Genomic DNA, 17,384 nt, shown 5'->3' on the forward strand with positions numbered 1-17,384 from the left:
CAAGAAAACGTACCTGGTATCATTCAAAAAAGAAACAAAAAAGTACCCCGTCCCCCATACAATGCTTCCCCCCTCTTACTCCTCCAAGCTCACAGCCATCACATCACTCCTCTGCACAACCCCCTCTTTAATCATCTTACTCCCCTTCGCCCTCACAATGCCATCCAGCAACCTCCTCACCTGTCTACACCCATCCACGCCCACGACCAGCATGCCCTCCAACCGGCTCACCTGCACCCTGCTCTCGCACACCAGCACCGCAACCTTATCCGAGTCGCCCAGCGTAGCAACCGTCAAGAACGGCAGCTCCTGCTCCTCCTGCGTGTTGAGATCAAGAAGCGGGTCGGCCGAGTCGTCGCCCGCGGCGTAGGACGAGGTCGAGCCGGCGGTGCAGGCGGTGATGTAGTCCGTCATGGGGATGCCGGCGTCGATGAGCGCGAGGGTGGTGGCGTTGATGAGGGCGGCGAGCAGGGAGCCGTCTTGGGAGAGGACGTGGAGGGAGACGGTGATTGTCGAGTGCGGGAAGAGGTGGGTGTGGAGGTTGGCGGCCAGGGCTTTCTGGATGGTGATTTCCATCTCTTGGATGCGCCTACGATCCATCCCGTCAGTCAACTCAAATCTCACGCATTCTCCCCATAGGTACTTTTGATCTTCCCTTCCTCTCCTCTCTCTCCAGAATTCGCCCCTCGTGCAACTCACCTGTCATTCCTCCCCCTCCTCTTCCGATCCACGCTTGAAAACCCAGCAACCACCACATTCACCACAATGCTCGCCGCATCCTTCTGTCCAGCACCCAGCGCACCGCCAGCAGCAGCAGCACCTCCTCCTCCTCCTCCTCCTCCCGTAGTCCCCCTCTTCTGCTGCCCTGCCTGCGGCTCCGCCGGGCCCGTCACCACGCACATGACCTTTGTGTGGCCCATCTCCAGGTACGACGAGCCGTCCGCGGCCTCTTGCGTGTGGATCTGGGCGTGCAGCCGCCGGAGGTCGTTCCACCGGCGGCCGTCGATGCGCAGGAGCGCGAGCGAGTATGTCGATGTGTCGAGAGGCATTTGGGTAGAGCTTGTGTCGTTGTGATATGGCGACTTGACCCGGAGCTGTCAGAAGAGTGTGTACCTAGGTAGTAGTTTGGTGGTTTGCGACAAGCCTCGATTGACAATGTCAGTTTTGAGGTTTGCTGGATCATCAAGAAATTTTGGAGCTTTGGGATGTAGTAGTGGGGTCGATCTGGGTTCGAGTGTGGCTGATAAGTAGGTAGATGTGGCGCTGACCTCCTCAACTCTTTTCAGGTACCTAGGTAGGTACCTGTATAAGGTAGTCTAAAATCCATGAAATAGTCACTTACACGAAGTTAAGGAATCACGATTTAATTTAAAAAGAGGAGATTTCATGGCGATATCTTCATTGATCCTGTCGTGATTTAAGTCTGTGTTGACCATAGGTATGTCAAACAGGCCGGGTATACTAGCCAGGAGAACAGAGCTTCAACAGCTCCAGCATCAAGCAAAACACGCTCGCTACAATAACAATCTAGTCTCCTCAAACGGAGCCGCATCAAGATCTACATCTATCCGTCCAGACCTGGTCAGCGTTGCCCCGAGGTCGGATATCGGCGTCACAAGCCGCGTGTGTGCCACCTCCTGCCTGCTCACTCGAGCCTCGTCCCTCGGTATCCACAGAGTTGGCTTCGGCATCCAGAGCTCAGGCGGCTGGTAGGTGGCGTACTTGTTCTCGTTCGTATAGACAATCGGCGGCCGGTCCTCCTGGATGATCAATTTGCGCAGTGCCACAAAGTCCTCGTGCTCCTCCGGGTGCAGCCACCGCACCAGAAAGCCAGGAGGCTCTTCTCCATTTCCGCTCCTCGCAAACGCAAACACTTTGGCCAGTATCGCGTTGAGTCCCGAATCTTCCATCCCCGTCTTCACTTTTTCGATAGCAGCCGATTTCATCCAGGCCGTCAGGGCTTGTCGGATACTGGTGGCCCCTTCAATCGCTCTGTTGGAGACGACCTGGTGGTCATCCTCCTCGTCGTCATCAATCTTCTCCTCTTCGTCCCCAAATGCTTGCTCTACGTCAAAGTAGCTTGCGGCCGCACCGACGGCATCATTGCCGGGTGTTACTCCATCGTCGTGGTCTGCGAGTTTGGCCTTGGCTTCTTGCTGGATCTGTTCCTCCAGTGCCAGCGTCTGCGGCAAGCTCCACATGAGGCGCGAGATGGCGTCTCTGAGTAGGAAGTGAATCAAGCCCGTCAGAAGAAGGAGGGCAATGACGCATCCCATGGGTCCGTACGCAGAGTTTAGAATCAAGAGACCAATTAAACAAATCTCTGCTAGGTAAAGGCCAATAATCAGTTGCTGTAACGCGCGCGGGTAAAAGAGGCCTTTGCTGTCTGTCGTGGTATCGAAGACGTAGAGCAGGTTGTATTTCCAAACAGCGGCCATGAACGCCATGCCTCCGGCGCTGAAGACCAATATCAACGGCGCAATGCATGCGTATGAAAGTGCTAGCAGCAGTGTCAGCTTCTTCCTTCCCGGAGCAGTGCAAACATGTAATGTCATGACATACTAATGACTCCCATGTTCGTAAATACGGGGAAGATGCCTCCCCAGCGAGCGGGCCGAACGTTGCGCCAAGTCCGGAATCGAGTCCTGGGCACATCGGATGCTTTTGCGACAATGTGGTGGCGAATCAAGGAAAATACTTGCAGTAGCTGAGACCCTCCACTAGCCAAGCATTGAATCAAGATGTAAGAGAGGTAAAAGTTGGACGCCTTTGGCAGGTTCTGCGCGAGAAGCGACTGGATGCTGAGGGGATCCTGAATGATGTCCTGAAGTGCACCAGAGGCTGCCGAGGTGATGGTGGTGACCAAGAAGACTTGGACGACCTGGAAGGCAAAGTATGCATTCTGCGTAAAGAGCTCCCCAATGATGAGCGAAGGGATGCCAGTTTGAGCAGCGCAAACTACAAGCCAATGGTCAGTATAGTCTCCAGAGACAGGCTTACAAGAAAGGGTTACTGACTTCTTAGCAGGATTGGCACCAGCGCCATCAGCACAGACAAGGCAAATGGGGGAATGAAACCGCCAATGACGCCTTTCACAAACGAAGGCAACTTGTCGAGCCAGTGGAGGAACGGAATCTCCTTGGTCAGAAAGTCCATGTTGGACACGGCGCCGATGAAGGCTGAGGGAATCGACCAGAAGATGATGGCGGCCGTGATGCCACACAATATCAACAGGCGCCGGATGATGCGCTCCCACCACTTCATTCTCAGGGATTCCCAGATGACCTCTTCTGGACGAATGCCGAGCAGGCCGGGCGCCATCTGCAGAGGTAAATGATGCACAACAACTTGCTGTGCGGCATGGGCAGCCTCCTGTGTATCAAACTCAATGAAAGCGGCCGGAAGAGGCTCGGCATCGCCCCTCTTGATTTGGCGCCGCAGCTTGTAGATCTGGATATTGAGCTCCTTGAGCCGCTTTCGCGTCCACCCAATCGTATCGACTCGGCGTCCAAAGTTGCCGAGAGGTCGATGATATGGCCGGGCTTCAGCTGGAAGCCATTCGCTCGCGACGGAGCCTCTGACATCCGGCAAGGTCGACCTCAAGCCATATGGGTGCACATAATCCGAGTCCTCGGCCTGAACTTCCACCTCTTCCTCTACGTTGACTTGCTTGTTGCTGGCTTCAACGCTGGTGGAATTTCTCTGATTCTCAACATCAGACGTTACCTCCAGCGGCCCGCTAGATTGTTGGACAGTTTCGGCACTATCCAGCGCCGCGATCTTGTTCCTCTTTGCTGCCTCAGCCTCTAGCTTTCCAGGGTTGTCGAGCACATTGCCAACTTGCGGGTTCTTTTTCAGCCATTTGTTGCGCGCGGCATTGGCCTTTTTGATCAGAGCAATCTCAGCCTTCTCCAGCCGCATAGCCGTCTGCTCTCTCTCCTCGACCAGATTCGCCAGGTCTTTGCTTGTCCGCGGGATGAAGATGCGCTTCGCAGAATCGCCATAGAGCTTCCGCAGTATCGCTTCGTCGCGATAGGGCTTGGGGATGCACAGCAAAAGCAGTGTTTTGGATGACAGTCGATCGGCATAGTAAGGCGACGACAGGTACGCCTGGCGCAAATTGACAAAGTAGATGCACTCTCGGACGACCGTAAAGAGCACGAATCCTGGCGGCTGCAAGTTAGAAACGGCCCCATGGAGCATCTACCGCCTATCCTTCGGCTTACCAAAGAATAACCAAGCAACCACGGCATGGGCCCATAGCTTTCTGGACCCGGTGATGACATTTCCGATGGTCAAGAATTCGAGCTGTTGAAGGCGGTTGCCGCCAGTGCCATGCACCGGAAGCAGAATGGGCCACACGATGCAGCAGCCGACAAAGCTGATGTTTCGCAGAACCTTGAGGTAGCGGAGGAAGAAGTAGGCATCGAGGGAGCCATTGTTGAGAATGTAGGTATCTGGGATCTTGAAGAAGGGTATGATCCAGTTGAACAAGCCGGAAGGCAATTCAGGGATGGGGTTCCTAGAGGAGCATCAGACCTGGGTCCGGCATTGAGAGTGCATAGTGGCTTGAGGCGGGAGGGGTAGGGGCATCGAGATGCAGGAGGTGGCAGGAGGTGGCAGGAGATCAAGAGAGCTGTGCCTTACTCTGGATACCGAAGGCTGGGAATCGTTTTCGGCGCATACACTCGCTTGGACCGACTCCGTAGCAGAATGAAACAAGTCAGGCAGAGGCCCAGGTATATGGCGACGGGAGCAAAAGTAGCACCAAGTTTGGACAGCGACGCCGTCTTGTTGCCGCTTGATGTGCTAAGAGTGCCACCTTCAGAGCCATCGCGGGCAGACCCCGTTCGATTGTCATTGGGCTATGTGAAAAGCGAGTCAGATCATGAGTTGGCTAGTAACAGGAAATGGTACACGGCGTCGAGTTCGAGTTGTGGCTTGATGGGCCCCCAAACCCATAGTCCATCTGCCCCGTCCCGCTTCAGCTGTCCAGGTGCAGCGCCGCCAGATGGTGCAGATGGAAGCGAGTCTCCAGACGTCACAAATGGTAGAGACGGCTAGCATATATCGTAGCTGAGATGACGTACCAGCGTGAGGCCCCTCACAAGGAGCTCATGCCATGGGATGGCCATATCAAGAAGCTGGCGATGGGAACGAAGCTCAGGCTGCAGAGACATGGCGAGGGCAAGACATCTTCATCGCCGAGAGGAAGCCAACAGACCGGATCTCGTGTATCGTGTCGGTATTCCGTTTGACAAGATGATGCGATGCGAGCAAAGCACAACAACCAGATCGAACCGAATCGCCCAGCAAGTTTGCAACAAAGGTAAAGACGAGCCGACCGCGCACAAGCTCAGTTGGCGTTTTACTTGTACAAGTAATTTTCTGCACAACGTTGGCGAGCAACGACGCAGGAATTGCATCTAGCCCGAACTGCCAGCTGGGGGAACCGCACATATCTAGGGTCTGGGCTGGAGGGACCGGGGTGGCCAAGACCGGCAATCGATGCATCAGCGAGATGGGGGGGGGGGAACAGACAGAAAGGTGATGGATGGCAGTCAGCCTCTTTTCCCCCCTCTGTCCCCCCATCTCAACCGCACACCAAAGCAGCTCCATCATTGGCAGTGTCTCTGGCAGGCCGCCAGAGATGCCCCATTCTGGTGGATGGTTAATCAAAGGGGCAGCATGATTTGGGTGCTAGCCAGCAGCGACCTGTCCAGGCAAGGCTCTCCCGACCCGACGTGGCCACGGGCTCCAGGGTGGCCCCTGTTGGGCGTCGCCAATCGGAAATGCAGATGGGCGTCAGTCTGTCTTGGAGGCTGCCGTGATGGATTGCGCAGGCGATCGGCACCGTGGTTAATCAGGTCGGCGATTGCAAGCCGCAGGGCTACCGGACAGCACTATCTGCGCCTGAATCGACGCGGCCAAGGGCAGCCAAGCAGCCAGGAATACTGAGAGTGGGCTCAGGCGGTTCGTAGCGATGGCGGGTCCGAGGCGTTCGGTGGAGAGAGAGGAGAGGAAGAAGCAGATGGACGAGGCGAGGTCCGCTGCGGAGGAAGACGCTGATGACCCGAGGGCCCAGGTACAAGTGCAACGCAGATACGAGGGCCATCACGGTATCGGTCGAGATGATGTGCTCGGCTTGACACGGCGAGTGGCGAGATTGCTGAGATGCAGCGCGGGAGCAGGTCAGGATTCAGGTTGTCTTGGAGAAGATGAGTAAAAAATGATGTGGCGATGACTCGAGGACGAGGTGAGTGGGCAGCAAACAGGCAGGTTTTGGGTGTTGAACTCGGCCTCAACTGCACTCAACTCCAGTGACTCAGGTGCTGTGTGTGTGGCGATTGCCATAGGGGCTATAGGGGCCGTAGTGGGTGGTACCGCCTGTAGCACAGGGCATCTACACGCCTAAAGCACTCAAGACCAGACCCGACCAGGGCCTGTAGCCAACATCGGCTGCTGCACCTCACCACATCAGATCCCAGCTTGTACATATTACCACGACGACACTGCGCAGACAATACATGAAAACACCAATCTAATCTTATGTCCTATCTGGGCATCGCACAAAGACGCAGCAGTAATAACGCCAGTTTGCCCTTGTCCTCATGGACTGGATCCAGACCAGCCCGCTGGGCTCGAGGCCCCTCTACCTCTCTGCTCAGGAAATGACGTGTCGGACGTGGTTCCGTCTCTTAATCCATCATCACCCTCCCTTGCATGCCGATTTGCCTCCTCGATTCTGCATCTGAGATGCGAAGCTCGTCTACAGGCACTGGCTTGCATGTACATACATACTTGTTTGACTGTATTATCCGTACATACGTCCCTGATTCTGTGACTTATCTTTTCCACCTTCTAACCAAACATCACCGAAAGCCACCGACGGCCTCCTCCGCCAGTCTCCTCTTTCTCCAACGGTTAGCGAGCCTCTCCTCCAAGGATAATCAGACGTTCCTGAGCCACTCGACGGCAAGGCTCTGCTACTTCCAGTCTAGTTCCTAGATAGTGGCCAGCTGAGGTCAAAAATGGTGGGAGGGCGACAGGCAAGACAGGGCAAGGGTAGACAGACAATGGCTTGTCAGGGATACAAAGCGATCGGTGTCATCAGCGGGAGGACCGCTTACTACTAGGTATTCGCAACTACATGTACTACGACGCTTGTAACTCGACAAGGTTGATGGTATGTATAGTGCTTTAGTAGTAGTATCTACACTACCTACCTTACGTCTTACTCGGAGGCTTTTCAGCTGTAGCATCCCTACAACTCTTCGATAATACAGTATGTCGACACAGGCCGCCGTTCTGCGCGCGTATTGGTCGCCTCTCGTGAGGCAGCCTTCCAGCCCTGACAGCACATGTCAGATTCTTAATTTCTCTTCTTCAGCTCAGTTCAGCTCCAGCCTTTCCATCGCTAAACGGGACCTCAATCACGACGTTCCAACACTTCCTATTGCAACGAGGCGACACGGAATGGGAATTGAAGCTCGATTCAGCTGGAGCTGCTTCGTACTCTGTCGTGCCTCTTTGTGGCTTTGTCATGGACAGTGCTCTCCAGCCTCTGTCTGCGAGAAGATCTCTTGGATTCAATTGCAATAATGGCAACAAAACTTTCGTTCAATCTCAACTCTGTACGCCTTGCAGAATATCGCTTGCCTGACCAAATGTCCGGAGATGACAAAAGCCTGAACGCCCACGGACGAAACACACTCCGCCCGAAAATCACCGTTTATCCTCCGGCTCACCTCAGTGATCAGCCATCGTCCAAAAACACCAGCACATCAAAGTCCTCCTGGACAACCACCCAATCCTCATCTTTCTTCTTCCCCTTGCCCTTCTCATCCGCCGACTCGTCCATAAGGCTCTCGTCGTCAAGGCTGATGTCCTCCATCAACTGAGAGAGCTCCGATATCGAGCAGTGGGTGGCCTCTTCGTTCAGTCCTATGTTCCTACATATCAGCCACGATGCTTTTCACTCGAACGTCGACTAGGCACTGCTGCCACAGTTTACTGAAAGACGTCGAGTAGGGAAGATGAGGATGAGTTGTCAAGGAGTAAACTCACCAACGAGTCCCTGTGTCCTGCTCTCCCCCAGACATTTCGCCCAAAGAGCCGCTCTCCCGGCCTCGAGCCTCGCCATCCACCTCTGCTGCGACGCCTCCTCCTCAGCAATCTTCGCCGCCGCTCCAACGAAGGCTTTCAACGGGCTACCACTCTCCCAGCATCAGCCATCAAAATCCCTCCTCCCCCCCACAACCACAGAAAGAACATGAAGAACAGGGATTGAAAGATAAAGGATCTTGAGCTTACGCAATCAGCTTTCCTGAGCCCGTGTTGCCATGGCCATTGCCAAGGTTTGCTGTCTCCTCGGCTCTGGCGCTCGCAGAGCCGGTCCTGGTTTCTCCACGCCGACTCGATGATGCGGTCGGCGGAGTCGAAGGGTGGCCGCTCCTCTTGGGCCCCCTCGTGTGCTCCGTGGAGCTCCTTTGCCGTCGTGATTGTCTGTCCGGCATGGTAGAGGATAGACAATGTATGATGGAGGTGAAATATCGAAAGGACGGCAAGGGGGAGGGGGGGGAGGGAATCAGAAGATATTTATACCCAAGGATGAAAGTGTTGAGAGGCCACGCTTCGTCGCTGAGAGGTTGATTGCGTACTTTCTCGGCGAGAAAGGACCTGGACTCGGGCAGTTGTGTATGGGTTAGAGGATGGATATCCTTTCTTGGGGCTTGAACTTTCTTTTTTTCTTTGCTGTACTGATGGAGGGTTTTCGGTTCGATATGGGAAAAGCCACGAAACCATCGGGGCACATTGTCTAACCGAGCACTGAATCACTGCCAATTCGAGCTGGAAGCGAGCCAAAAGTCAAGACCAGAATACCTGCCTACTGAGTACCATGATGGTAACCGAGTGGCGCCAGTTTGTCCAGCAAAGCATCGAGAGGAACCCTGTTCACATACGGCGTGAACGATCAGAGCGTGATTTCGAAAGAACAAGATACATAGCTTTCACAATCATGAAACCCCTCCTATCAGGGCAATTCCCTTTGTTTGACTCTCTTCGCCTTGCAATATGGGAATCTGGGTCCAAGTAGGTACCTTGATGAAAATAACCTCGATAATAACCTTCAGCCACGACCCGGAGATGGCTGCTTTGGCGTTCCCCTTCATTGCTAACCTTAACGCAAGGCCCTTTTTCGAGGAAGAATTCTCCGAGAACTAAAGTACCTACCTAATATGAGACCAACAAGAGTATCTGACTAACCCTGGGAACAAAAGATCAACAGGTGGTTGAGGTTGAAGATGTAAAGAAACCTTCCCAGAGACATTCGGACCTCCCCGCCTTTGTTGGGATACATACATTTGATGTTAGCATTTGTGATTCACGACTCAACCTCGCTATGCTGGATCAAATACTTCAACAAGGTTGGTTACATAGAGGTGCACTAGTCACACTACGTAACTAGCAACACAAATGAACGATGCTACAGATTCACAGCAAACATCACAGCGTCAAGAGAGAGATCAAGTCATTCCTCATCAGTCAGAACCGTAGATTCAAAGAGTCGTCTATCGAGTATCTAACACGGCAGTATTCCTTAGCCATCTGCCAAATCGTCCCCCTCATCCACAGAATTCTGTCATGGCTAGCCCGGATCATTTGACATGAACCTGATCCGAGCCACATCCATCGTCTTGACGGTTGCGGAGCTGGATATCCTCTTTCCCCCCTCTGTATCTTACTACGAGAAGAGGGAGAGGACACTCCGGTCTTGGCTGAAATAGCAAGGGAAGGACGCGGACAGGTACCGCCACTGGTCCGACTCTTACTGAAAGGGCTCAAGAATCAACTACTCGCGCAGTGGGAGGGACCACTCGCGAGGGGCCGCAGCATCGACCCAATGGTCATCACACGCGTCCCCTTAATCAGAGACAGGCAGCATTCAAGACCAGCTTGTGCGCTGCGGGCAGCTCTGGGGGGTGTGACGCGGTGGGGAAGGGATGATATAGAAGCAAGAGAATGTGCTTGTATATACATTACCACACAACAACATTAATGTGTGTTTCACCAGACAGAAGCAGGCGTTGCAGGATCATGATGCAAATTGCCCGAACTGTCGTGGGGTGGGAATAAAACATGTCGGCGACGTTCTTCTCCGGAACGAGCCTCCTCATATCGTCATTATCATCAAGGCATGGGGTCCTAGTCGCTCACGCAACAATGATTCCGTTGCGGCGGGAAGCTTGGGGAGAGACCTCGTAGTCGTACTCCTCGTCGTCGCTGACGTCGCTCGCGCAGGAGGAGCTGTCGTCGTAGCCGCACCGGGAGCCGCCGCAGTCGATCTTGACACGCTCGCCCTTGCGGGTGATGCCGTAGCGCTCGCAGGTGCACGAGCTGCAGTCGGAGCTGGGGGTGCTGTAGCCCGAGAGCGAGGAGCTGGGAGAGGAGCTGTCGGAGCGGTACGAGAGGCTGGAGCCGTTGGACGAGACGGGGGAGGTGCTGAAGTCGGTGAGGACGTCCTCGTCGAGGCCGGTGCTGCCGAAGCGGGCAGTGAGCTCCTCGAGCTCCTCGTTGCCGTAGTAGTCGGACTCGAGGATGTGCTTGGTGGCGTGGGGGGACATGGGCTTGGGGGCCTTGATCTGGGAGACGGACAGGGGGCGGCCCTTGGGGATGTCGACGGTGAGGGAAGCGCGGTGGCGGGAGGACTTGTCCTTGGACGACGAGTGCCTGGAAGAGCTCTTGCTGCCTGACTTGTGGGACTCGGTGACGTCGAGGATGTTGAGCTCGCGGCCAGTGGTGGGCTCGGTGGTGGACTCAACAGAGGGGTTGTGGGCGATGTGGTAGCCGTCGATGATGTAGTAGTACCAGTATCGCTTGCCAGCCTCGAGGGTCGAGTTCTGGAATCTGAAGGTGCCCTTCCACGTGCCGGACTTGGAGGTCTTGTCCTTGGCAAGGGGGAGCTGGCCGACGTAGTTGTCCCAAGAGCCGAGGAGGTGGACGGTCTTGACGCCAGAGGAGACGCGGAGAGAGAATGACAGTTGAACAGCAGACATGTTGATTTGATGTGAATTAAGTTGTTGTGATTAGGGAGATGCTTGTAGGAGGTTCAATGTGATTCTGTGAGCAAAAGATTGGTAAAGATTGGGTGTTGATCGCCAGCGAGCAAGTAAAATCCACAGTTCTGTTTTTAGGGGAAAGGGGTATCAATTAGAGTGTCGTGATGGTGAAAATGCAAAAAATGGTTCAGTGTTAAAAATTATCTCGTCTCAAGCTGACCGGCAACTGAGATGGTTGATGGTGTAGTTGACAGGTAGAGGGTTTGTGTAAGTGAGGACGAGATATGGTATTAGAAGATTAAGAGGGAGACCAGCTCCAGGACAAACAAACAAAAACAAACAGGGGGGGGAAGAAAAACAGAAAGGTGGATTTGAGGTTGGCAGAACTTGCTGAGGAACAGAAAAGAAGAAGACGAGATGGACGGGTGTTGGCCGCCTTGATATACGTTTTGCGAAGCCCAGCGAAGAGGCCGCGATGACGGCCGACTTGGTCCAACCGTGTGCGGCCCATGTCTGGAACCTGATCCAGAGCTGCAACCTCTTCGACCTGCTTGCCTGGATCTGCCCTTGCCAGCGGGCCAATAACGCGGCAAAGTCACACACCAAGGCCGCTTCTGCATGCACCTCACTCATCGGACAGGGGTCGGGCGGTTAACCACTTGAGTGGCGCCCATCCACCATCCACAGCGCTGCCGGCGTCTAGGTGCGGCGCTTGATTGGACTGCCGCCAGCAGGACTCGTCACCTGCAGACCAAGGCCGCGGGGTCTCTTGGAGCTCTTGACTGGCTCATGGCCTGATTGCGAACCGTAATTGCGTCCTCTAGCATCCGTTAGTTCCCTTTGAGGTCCTTTGAGGGAGAGGCCGAGCTGGCCGTGATTCGCCGGGGCGCTTGCGGGGTGGACCGACGTGGTATTTGTCCCAGCCGACAGGTGCATATAGGCGAAGAAACAAACAAACAAACCGGGCTGGGTCAAAGGGCTAGAGCTGCAGCGCTGCTTTTTGATCACACAATGTCGGTGGGGAGGCGCGGAGAGTTGCAAAGGGCTTCACTCGGTCATGGTTGTACAAGGATGCGGACGACGAAGTTGGCGAATATGCACCTAACCAGCCGTAGGCAAGTATGCCATGTTCGAGTCGAACGCGAGAAGGCGGACCACCAGAAGGTGTGTAGACAAGGCTGACAGATTTTGTTGTCGTATTCTTGATGTAGTAGAATCCCGGTTGATCGGCTGGTTGCTGAAGAGGTCGCCTCGTCTGTTGACACCACGCTTTCGTCCTGAGGGGGAAAATTCCCCATCCCAGCATTAGCAGTCAAAGAGACCAAGCTTACAGGCCTCGGCATCCACGACCAACCACCGAAATTGTCAAAGGTCCAAATACCCACGGGCGACAAAATCTGAGTAAAACAACGGATGCTGATTGACAAATGGCTAATAATCGAGAGGCGTTGCCTTTGGTATTGCGCGGCTGCTCCATCTCGTATGGCAAACGCCTGGTATATCCTCTCGGTATGCAGGCATCGATATCGAGCTCCGATTCGGTTCGCTCCATCGGGCTTCCATCGTTAGGCTCTGACAAACGATGCCTGTGTGATATCTTGTACAGTGTCCCGTTTCCTCATCCAAGCAGCAAATCAGCCCTCAACGTCTTGAGTATGCTCTTCCCATTCTTCCAAAGTATATCCTCTTCAACCCTCCATCTTGACGTCCGCACTGCTGTCCTTTTGATCGGCCCCGCGGATGTACAAAACGTTGTTACACCTATAGCAGCAATCGTCAGTCCTCCAACGAACAAGGCAGGGGCAGGGGCAGGGGCAGAGGCAGAGGAGCGGTATCGCGTGCCGCTGCAGCAGCATCCTACCTGATCAGAACCTGGCCCAGCTCGCCCGTCAACTTCTCGTTCAGGTACTCCTCGGTGTTGGCCAGCTGGAGATTCATGTAGCTGTCGATGGACTAGAGAGGCAGCAGACGCGCAATTAGCATCAGTCAGGGCAGACGATCGCCTTTCTCCCGAAGCTTTGAGCTCGACTCACCACCAGTCTCCCCTTGTACTCCGTCTCTCCCCACTTCAGGCGCACGAGGACCGTCTTGTCGACGAGGTCCTGCAGCATAGGCCGAGGGTTCACCGGCACGAAGCTCATCTTGTCTGCTGGCGTCGAAGGTGTAGAGGGTTTCCGGCGAGAGGCACGCTATCGCAAGGCTGAAAGTTTCGTGACGAGAAACCAAGGCCACACGAAGAGCAGACCGCCCCACCAAGTCCGCGAGCGGCTGAACCTCGGCCTGTCCAAGCAAGGCCTGAAGCACAGAGCCTGGATAGCGGTATAACCCCGGTAAGTGCATATATCTACCAAATCCCCAACTGTCGTCAACCCCTGTCGCCAGCCGCACTCTCATCACATCACACTCCATCATCAACGCCCGGTAAAAGCCAGCAACAGGCCTAGGTTGGTACATATGTATTCCACCTCATGGCTCGGCCTCCCGACGGCCCTTGACGCGGCCGGCTCATGAGCCCAACCACGGCTTCATCCGCATCTCCCCGTCGCGGCCGCAGCAGAAGCGACCAACGTGTAAGCGTGATACGATGTACTGCACGGCGGTGATTCGCCTGGTGCCCCCATGAGAGAAGGAGGCTTGTTTCTTATGCTCTCATATCCATTGTCGCGTTTCTCTTGTCTTCATGATCCAACATACCGCAAGAAACACTGAGTTGCTCTCTACAGAGTTCAGCAGGCACATACTGGCGACTCTACGTTCAAAGACACAATGCGGGTGAAGGACTCCGCACTTCTAGTAGTCCTTCGTAGTAGTAGTAGTAGTGATAGGACTACTTGCAGAGAGGCCATCACGGTCCGCACTTCTAGTCCTAGTACTACGAAGGACTACGAGTAGTACTCGCAGAGAGGGACTATCACCGGATCCTTCTGCGGCCTATTATGGCGACCGCACAGTCGGTCGACCGGAGTGGCTTCCTTTTAGTGTCTTGTGCTCCTCAGCAGCCGTGTCCCTTGCATCAACATCTCCCGCCTCCATGTCCTTGCCTGGAGGGATGATACCTGGGAGTACGGAGTATTACTCGTAGTATTACAAAGTAGGTATGGGACCAAAGGGACGGGCTCAATTTTCGTTTGTCATTTGATGTCATTGTCCTCTAACTTGGAGGCATTCCGCATAGTAACATAACCTATCCCTAGCGCCGGCGGCAAAGCCTACCATATCAGAGCCTGCGGACAACAACTGTGAGCATCACTTCTGGCCATCAGTAGAATGGTTTGAGCGTGACGAGGATACCATACTCTTCGTCCATCCCTTCTTGGGAGAGGGCTACCTAATGCCTGCATCGACAGTAGGAACAGCGGAGAATGTAGGTGGGCTCGCCGACGGGATTATCGACCTGCTCGATGTTGCAGCCAAAGGAGGCCTCTGCACAAGCGGCGTTGCGGCAGTACTCTCTCTGGTTGATTTCCTCAATGATCTTGCGGAACCTTGCCACGACGCGGGCAGTTCCCAGCTCGGCGTGCAGATGCATGGCAACGAGGTCAGCGTGCTTCTTGCCTTGGTGACGCATGATCTCGGCCGCAAAGTCACCAACGAGATCAGTCAGCTCGGGGCATCCGACCAGGTCCGTCATGTTTTCGGCTGCGATGCGAGCCATGGCGTCGTGCAGCGTCTTGTCGCCGCTGGCGCCGAGGGCCTCTTTGGCAGTAATCATGAAGGTCTGGGGATCCCACTTGTCCTGGAACGCCTGCTTGATCTTCTGGGTCGCGAGATGGCCGAGGGCCTTGACGCCGTAGTAGTCGGCGATGGCATTGACACGCACATGCAGCACGGTGCCTGGAGTGTCTTGATCATCAGTGTTGACTACTCCTAAGGCTCATTCGGTCAGTGGATTGGGTCGGCCTGACGGGACTTCGCACCACTTGGCAGCGACGAACCTTGAGTCTGCTCCTGCACGGGCTGAGGCTCCTGAGGCTGGCGGCCATAGTCTCCCGTGTAGAGAAACTCGACCAGGCGTCTCACAGTCTCGGGATCGAACTGGTCTATTTTTATCACGCCGGTGCGGCCCTCCTGTATCCACCACACCAATCCGTCAGCGTCCTTGCTCTGATTTGCCGGGATTCACACACACCCTCTCCTGTGTCTCTCGTTCCTCTCTCTCTCTCTCTCTCTCTCTCTCTCTACCCTGTCCTCTCTACTTCTTACCTGAAAGTCGCTGTTGACAGCCGCGAGAAAGACGGGCGACTGCAGGCACGCAATGACCTTGTGCAGCTTGAACTCGATGCCCCGGCAGACAACGGTCAGATCCGAGAACTGGCCGGAGCGCAGCAGGTCGCGGAAATCAACGCCTGCGGTGGGAACAGGCGCCATCATGACGAGCGACGGGACCTGGAATCTTTCGAGTCAAGGGCAAGGGTACCAGGTACAAAGACTTGTGGCTCTTGTTGGCGCGCTAGAATGAAGACGGCTTGGGGTTGGTGACATGGAGAGGGGAGAGGGGAGAGGGAAGGAGCAGGGGTGCACAGATGGCGCTACTTGTGCGCCGTTTGTTGTGTTCTGTGACGCGGGGCGTGATTGGTTGATGGAGCAGGATGGGCGGGGAATGAAGGATTGACCGGAGTTTTTCCGTGATAAGCCCCACAGTCCAAGATGTGAAAGGATTCTGCACGGTTTGGAGTTCATGGATGAGCTGCAGCTTGAGTTTATCAGACTGGGTAATGAGTGAAGTTTGCCAGTATAATTCTGGTTGGAAAATTCACTGCAAAACGTGGGACTTCACGCGCAACGGCCAAGACGCAAAAAAGAAGCAGAATCACGATAAGGCGAAGGAGTTGGGTCACGTGAGTTTACACCGGCTGAGTCACTATTCAGTTTCTCTCCCTGCTACCAGTATCTATCGACGACGAAACGAGGACCAAACTTCGACAGAACCATCAGATATACCTACCTATATAAAGCAGCAATTTCCCATCGATTGATCCGAAACCTGGGAGAGAGCATTCTGACATTGACTTGACAGAGACTGAGCAATTTGGTAGATTCCCAGGCTGGTGGATTGGTCACATCCATATTGTCAAGCACAAGGAAGAAACAAACTTGGCTCAGGAAGCATCTTGTTATCATAATTCCAACCTAAAAGAAAAAAGACAAACAAAGACACGTTCCTTTGCACAACCCGCGAGTGTCAAACCATGAGCTCTCCCCTCACCGTGGACCCGGCACTCATTGCCAAAGTGACCGACTACATCAAGGTCTACATGTCCAACTATGACCCTTCCCACGACTACAGCCACATCAAGCGGGTGGTGCACCTCGCCCAGGCGATCCAGCCCAGCGTGCCCAACACGAACCGCGACATCGTCACCCTCGCGGCGCTTCTCCACGACGTCGGCGACAGAAAGTATCTCAAGCCCGGCGAGGACGGCCTGCGCATGGTCTACGAGACTCTTCGTTCGCTCGGGGCACCGGAGGAGCTGGCGGAGAAGATCCAGACGATATGTCTGGGAGTGAGCTACACGAGCGAGATGAAGGACTTGGCGCGCGTGCGGGAGCTCATACAGGAGCATCCGGAGCTGGCGGTTGTGCAGGACGCGGATCGGCTGGACGCCATTGGGGCGGTGGGCATTGGGCGGGCGTTTACGTTTGGGGGAGCAAAGGGGAGGGCGCTGGGGGATTCGATTGGGCATTTTGATGTGAAGCTGCTGAAGCTGGAGGGGCTGATGAAGACGGATGTTGGGAGGGAGATGGCGAAGGAGAGGACGGAGAGGATGAGGCTGATGCAGGAGTGGTGGAATCAGGAGACGGAGGGGATTGAGTAGGGGCATGAGCATTGAGCTGAGATGTTACAAGCCAGAAGGTTATAGTCTTTGTATGCTAGGGTTCATGTTGATGGTTGAGTCTTGTGGGTTGACATGCTCTCGTCTACCCTGATATTAGATGCCTTGGAATATCATACCAAATGCAGCTACTCATCAAGACTATCATCTTGGGTTTTTCATCGAGCTTTTTGCTTCAGCAAGGGTGGTTTGATCGATCTGCTTTGCGCAATTAACTCAACGACGTATCATCAAGGCATTTGAACTGAAATTTAGAACGCAACGAATAGTTACCCTGCTCTTCCACTTCGTGTCTCCAACGTCCGATCTGGGGTAGTTGAAACACATGCCATCTCAGGACAATGCGATTCATACCAAGCCCTCAACAACCCCAGATCGTCAAGCAGCACTGTCAAGTACTACCAGCACCGATAGCCGGTAAACCGCCTGTTTGGACGCGATAAAACACCGCCAAACTCTCCTCACCAATATTACCCACACGACTCCAGAA

At 54.5% G+C, this 17,384-nt stretch overlaps 6 protein-coding genes across 6 annotated transcripts; 1 reads left to right on the top strand and 5 right to left on the bottom strand.

Annotated features, from left to right (window-relative positions):
- Positions 1 to 75: 75 nt before the first annotated feature.
- On the bottom strand, positions 76 to 1,049 carry TRIREDRAFT_53286 (uncharacterized protein; the record flags this gene model as incomplete). Its single annotated transcript, XM_006961691.1, has 2 exons — positions 76 to 589; positions 700 to 1,049. The coding sequence occupies 2 exons, from the start codon at positions 1,047 to 1,049 to the stop codon at positions 76 to 78; spliced, it is 864 nt and encodes a 287-aa protein (XP_006961753.1).
- Positions 1,050 to 1,417: 368 nt separating this feature from the next.
- On the bottom strand, positions 1,418 to 5,180 carry TRIREDRAFT_119803 (uncharacterized protein; the record flags this gene model as incomplete). The annotated part of the gene is made up of 7 exons (XM_006961692.1): positions 1,418 to 1,423; positions 1,650 to 2,500; positions 2,563 to 2,958; positions 3,018 to 4,166; positions 4,227 to 4,522; positions 4,648 to 4,865; positions 5,091 to 5,180. The coding sequence occupies 7 exons, from the start codon at positions 5,178 to 5,180 to the stop codon at positions 1,418 to 1,420; spliced, it is 3,006 nt and encodes a 1,001-aa protein (XP_006961754.1).
- A 4,353-nt stretch (positions 5,181 to 9,533) lies between these two features.
- Positions 9,534 to 11,412, bottom strand: TRIREDRAFT_44230 (uncharacterized protein). The gene has a single exon (XM_006961024.1). The coding sequence runs from the start codon at positions 11,055 to 11,057 to the stop codon at positions 10,215 to 10,217; it is 843 nt and encodes a 280-aa protein (XP_006961086.1). The 5' UTR covers positions 11,058 to 11,412; the 3' UTR covers positions 9,534 to 10,214.
- Positions 11,413 to 12,748: 1,336 nt separating this feature from the next.
- Positions 12,749 to 13,201, bottom strand: TRIREDRAFT_54349 (uncharacterized protein; the record flags this gene model as incomplete). Its single annotated transcript, XM_006961693.1, has 3 exons — positions 12,749 to 12,821; positions 12,922 to 13,013; positions 13,094 to 13,201. 3 exons carry the CDS (start codon positions 13,199 to 13,201, stop codon positions 12,749 to 12,751), a joined length of 273 nt encoding a protein of 90 aa, XP_006961755.1.
- A 1,187-nt stretch (positions 13,202 to 14,388) lies between these two features.
- TRIREDRAFT_102947 (uncharacterized protein) lies at positions 14,389 to 15,428 on the bottom strand (the record flags this gene model as incomplete). Its single annotated transcript, XM_006961694.1, has 3 exons — positions 14,389 to 14,894; positions 14,996 to 15,128; positions 15,264 to 15,428. 3 exons carry the CDS (start codon positions 15,426 to 15,428, stop codon positions 14,389 to 14,391), a joined length of 804 nt encoding a protein of 267 aa, XP_006961756.1.
- An 821-nt stretch (positions 15,429 to 16,249) lies between these two features.
- TRIREDRAFT_1992 (uncharacterized protein) lies at positions 16,250 to 16,876 on the top strand (the record flags this gene model as incomplete). Its single annotated transcript, XM_006960876.1, has 1 exon — positions 16,250 to 16,876. The coding sequence occupies one exon, from the start codon at positions 16,250 to 16,252 to the stop codon at positions 16,874 to 16,876; it is 627 nt and encodes a 208-aa protein (XP_006960938.1).
- Positions 16,877 to 17,384: the final 508 nt, after the last annotated feature.

This window comes from Trichoderma reesei, assembly GCF_000167675.1.
Source record: "Trichoderma reesei QM6a unplaced genomic scaffold TRIREscaffold_1, whole genome shotgun sequence".
NCBI classification, from domain to species: domain Eukaryota; kingdom Fungi; phylum Ascomycota; class Sordariomycetes; order Hypocreales; family Hypocreaceae; genus Trichoderma; species Trichoderma reesei.

Bases quoted from the DNA above. Each gene is read 5' to 3' on its own strand.
- TRIREDRAFT_44230 (XM_006961024.1), bottom strand. From the start codon at position 11,057: ATGTCTGCTGTTCAACTGTCATTCTCTCTCCGCGTCTCCTCTGGCGTC.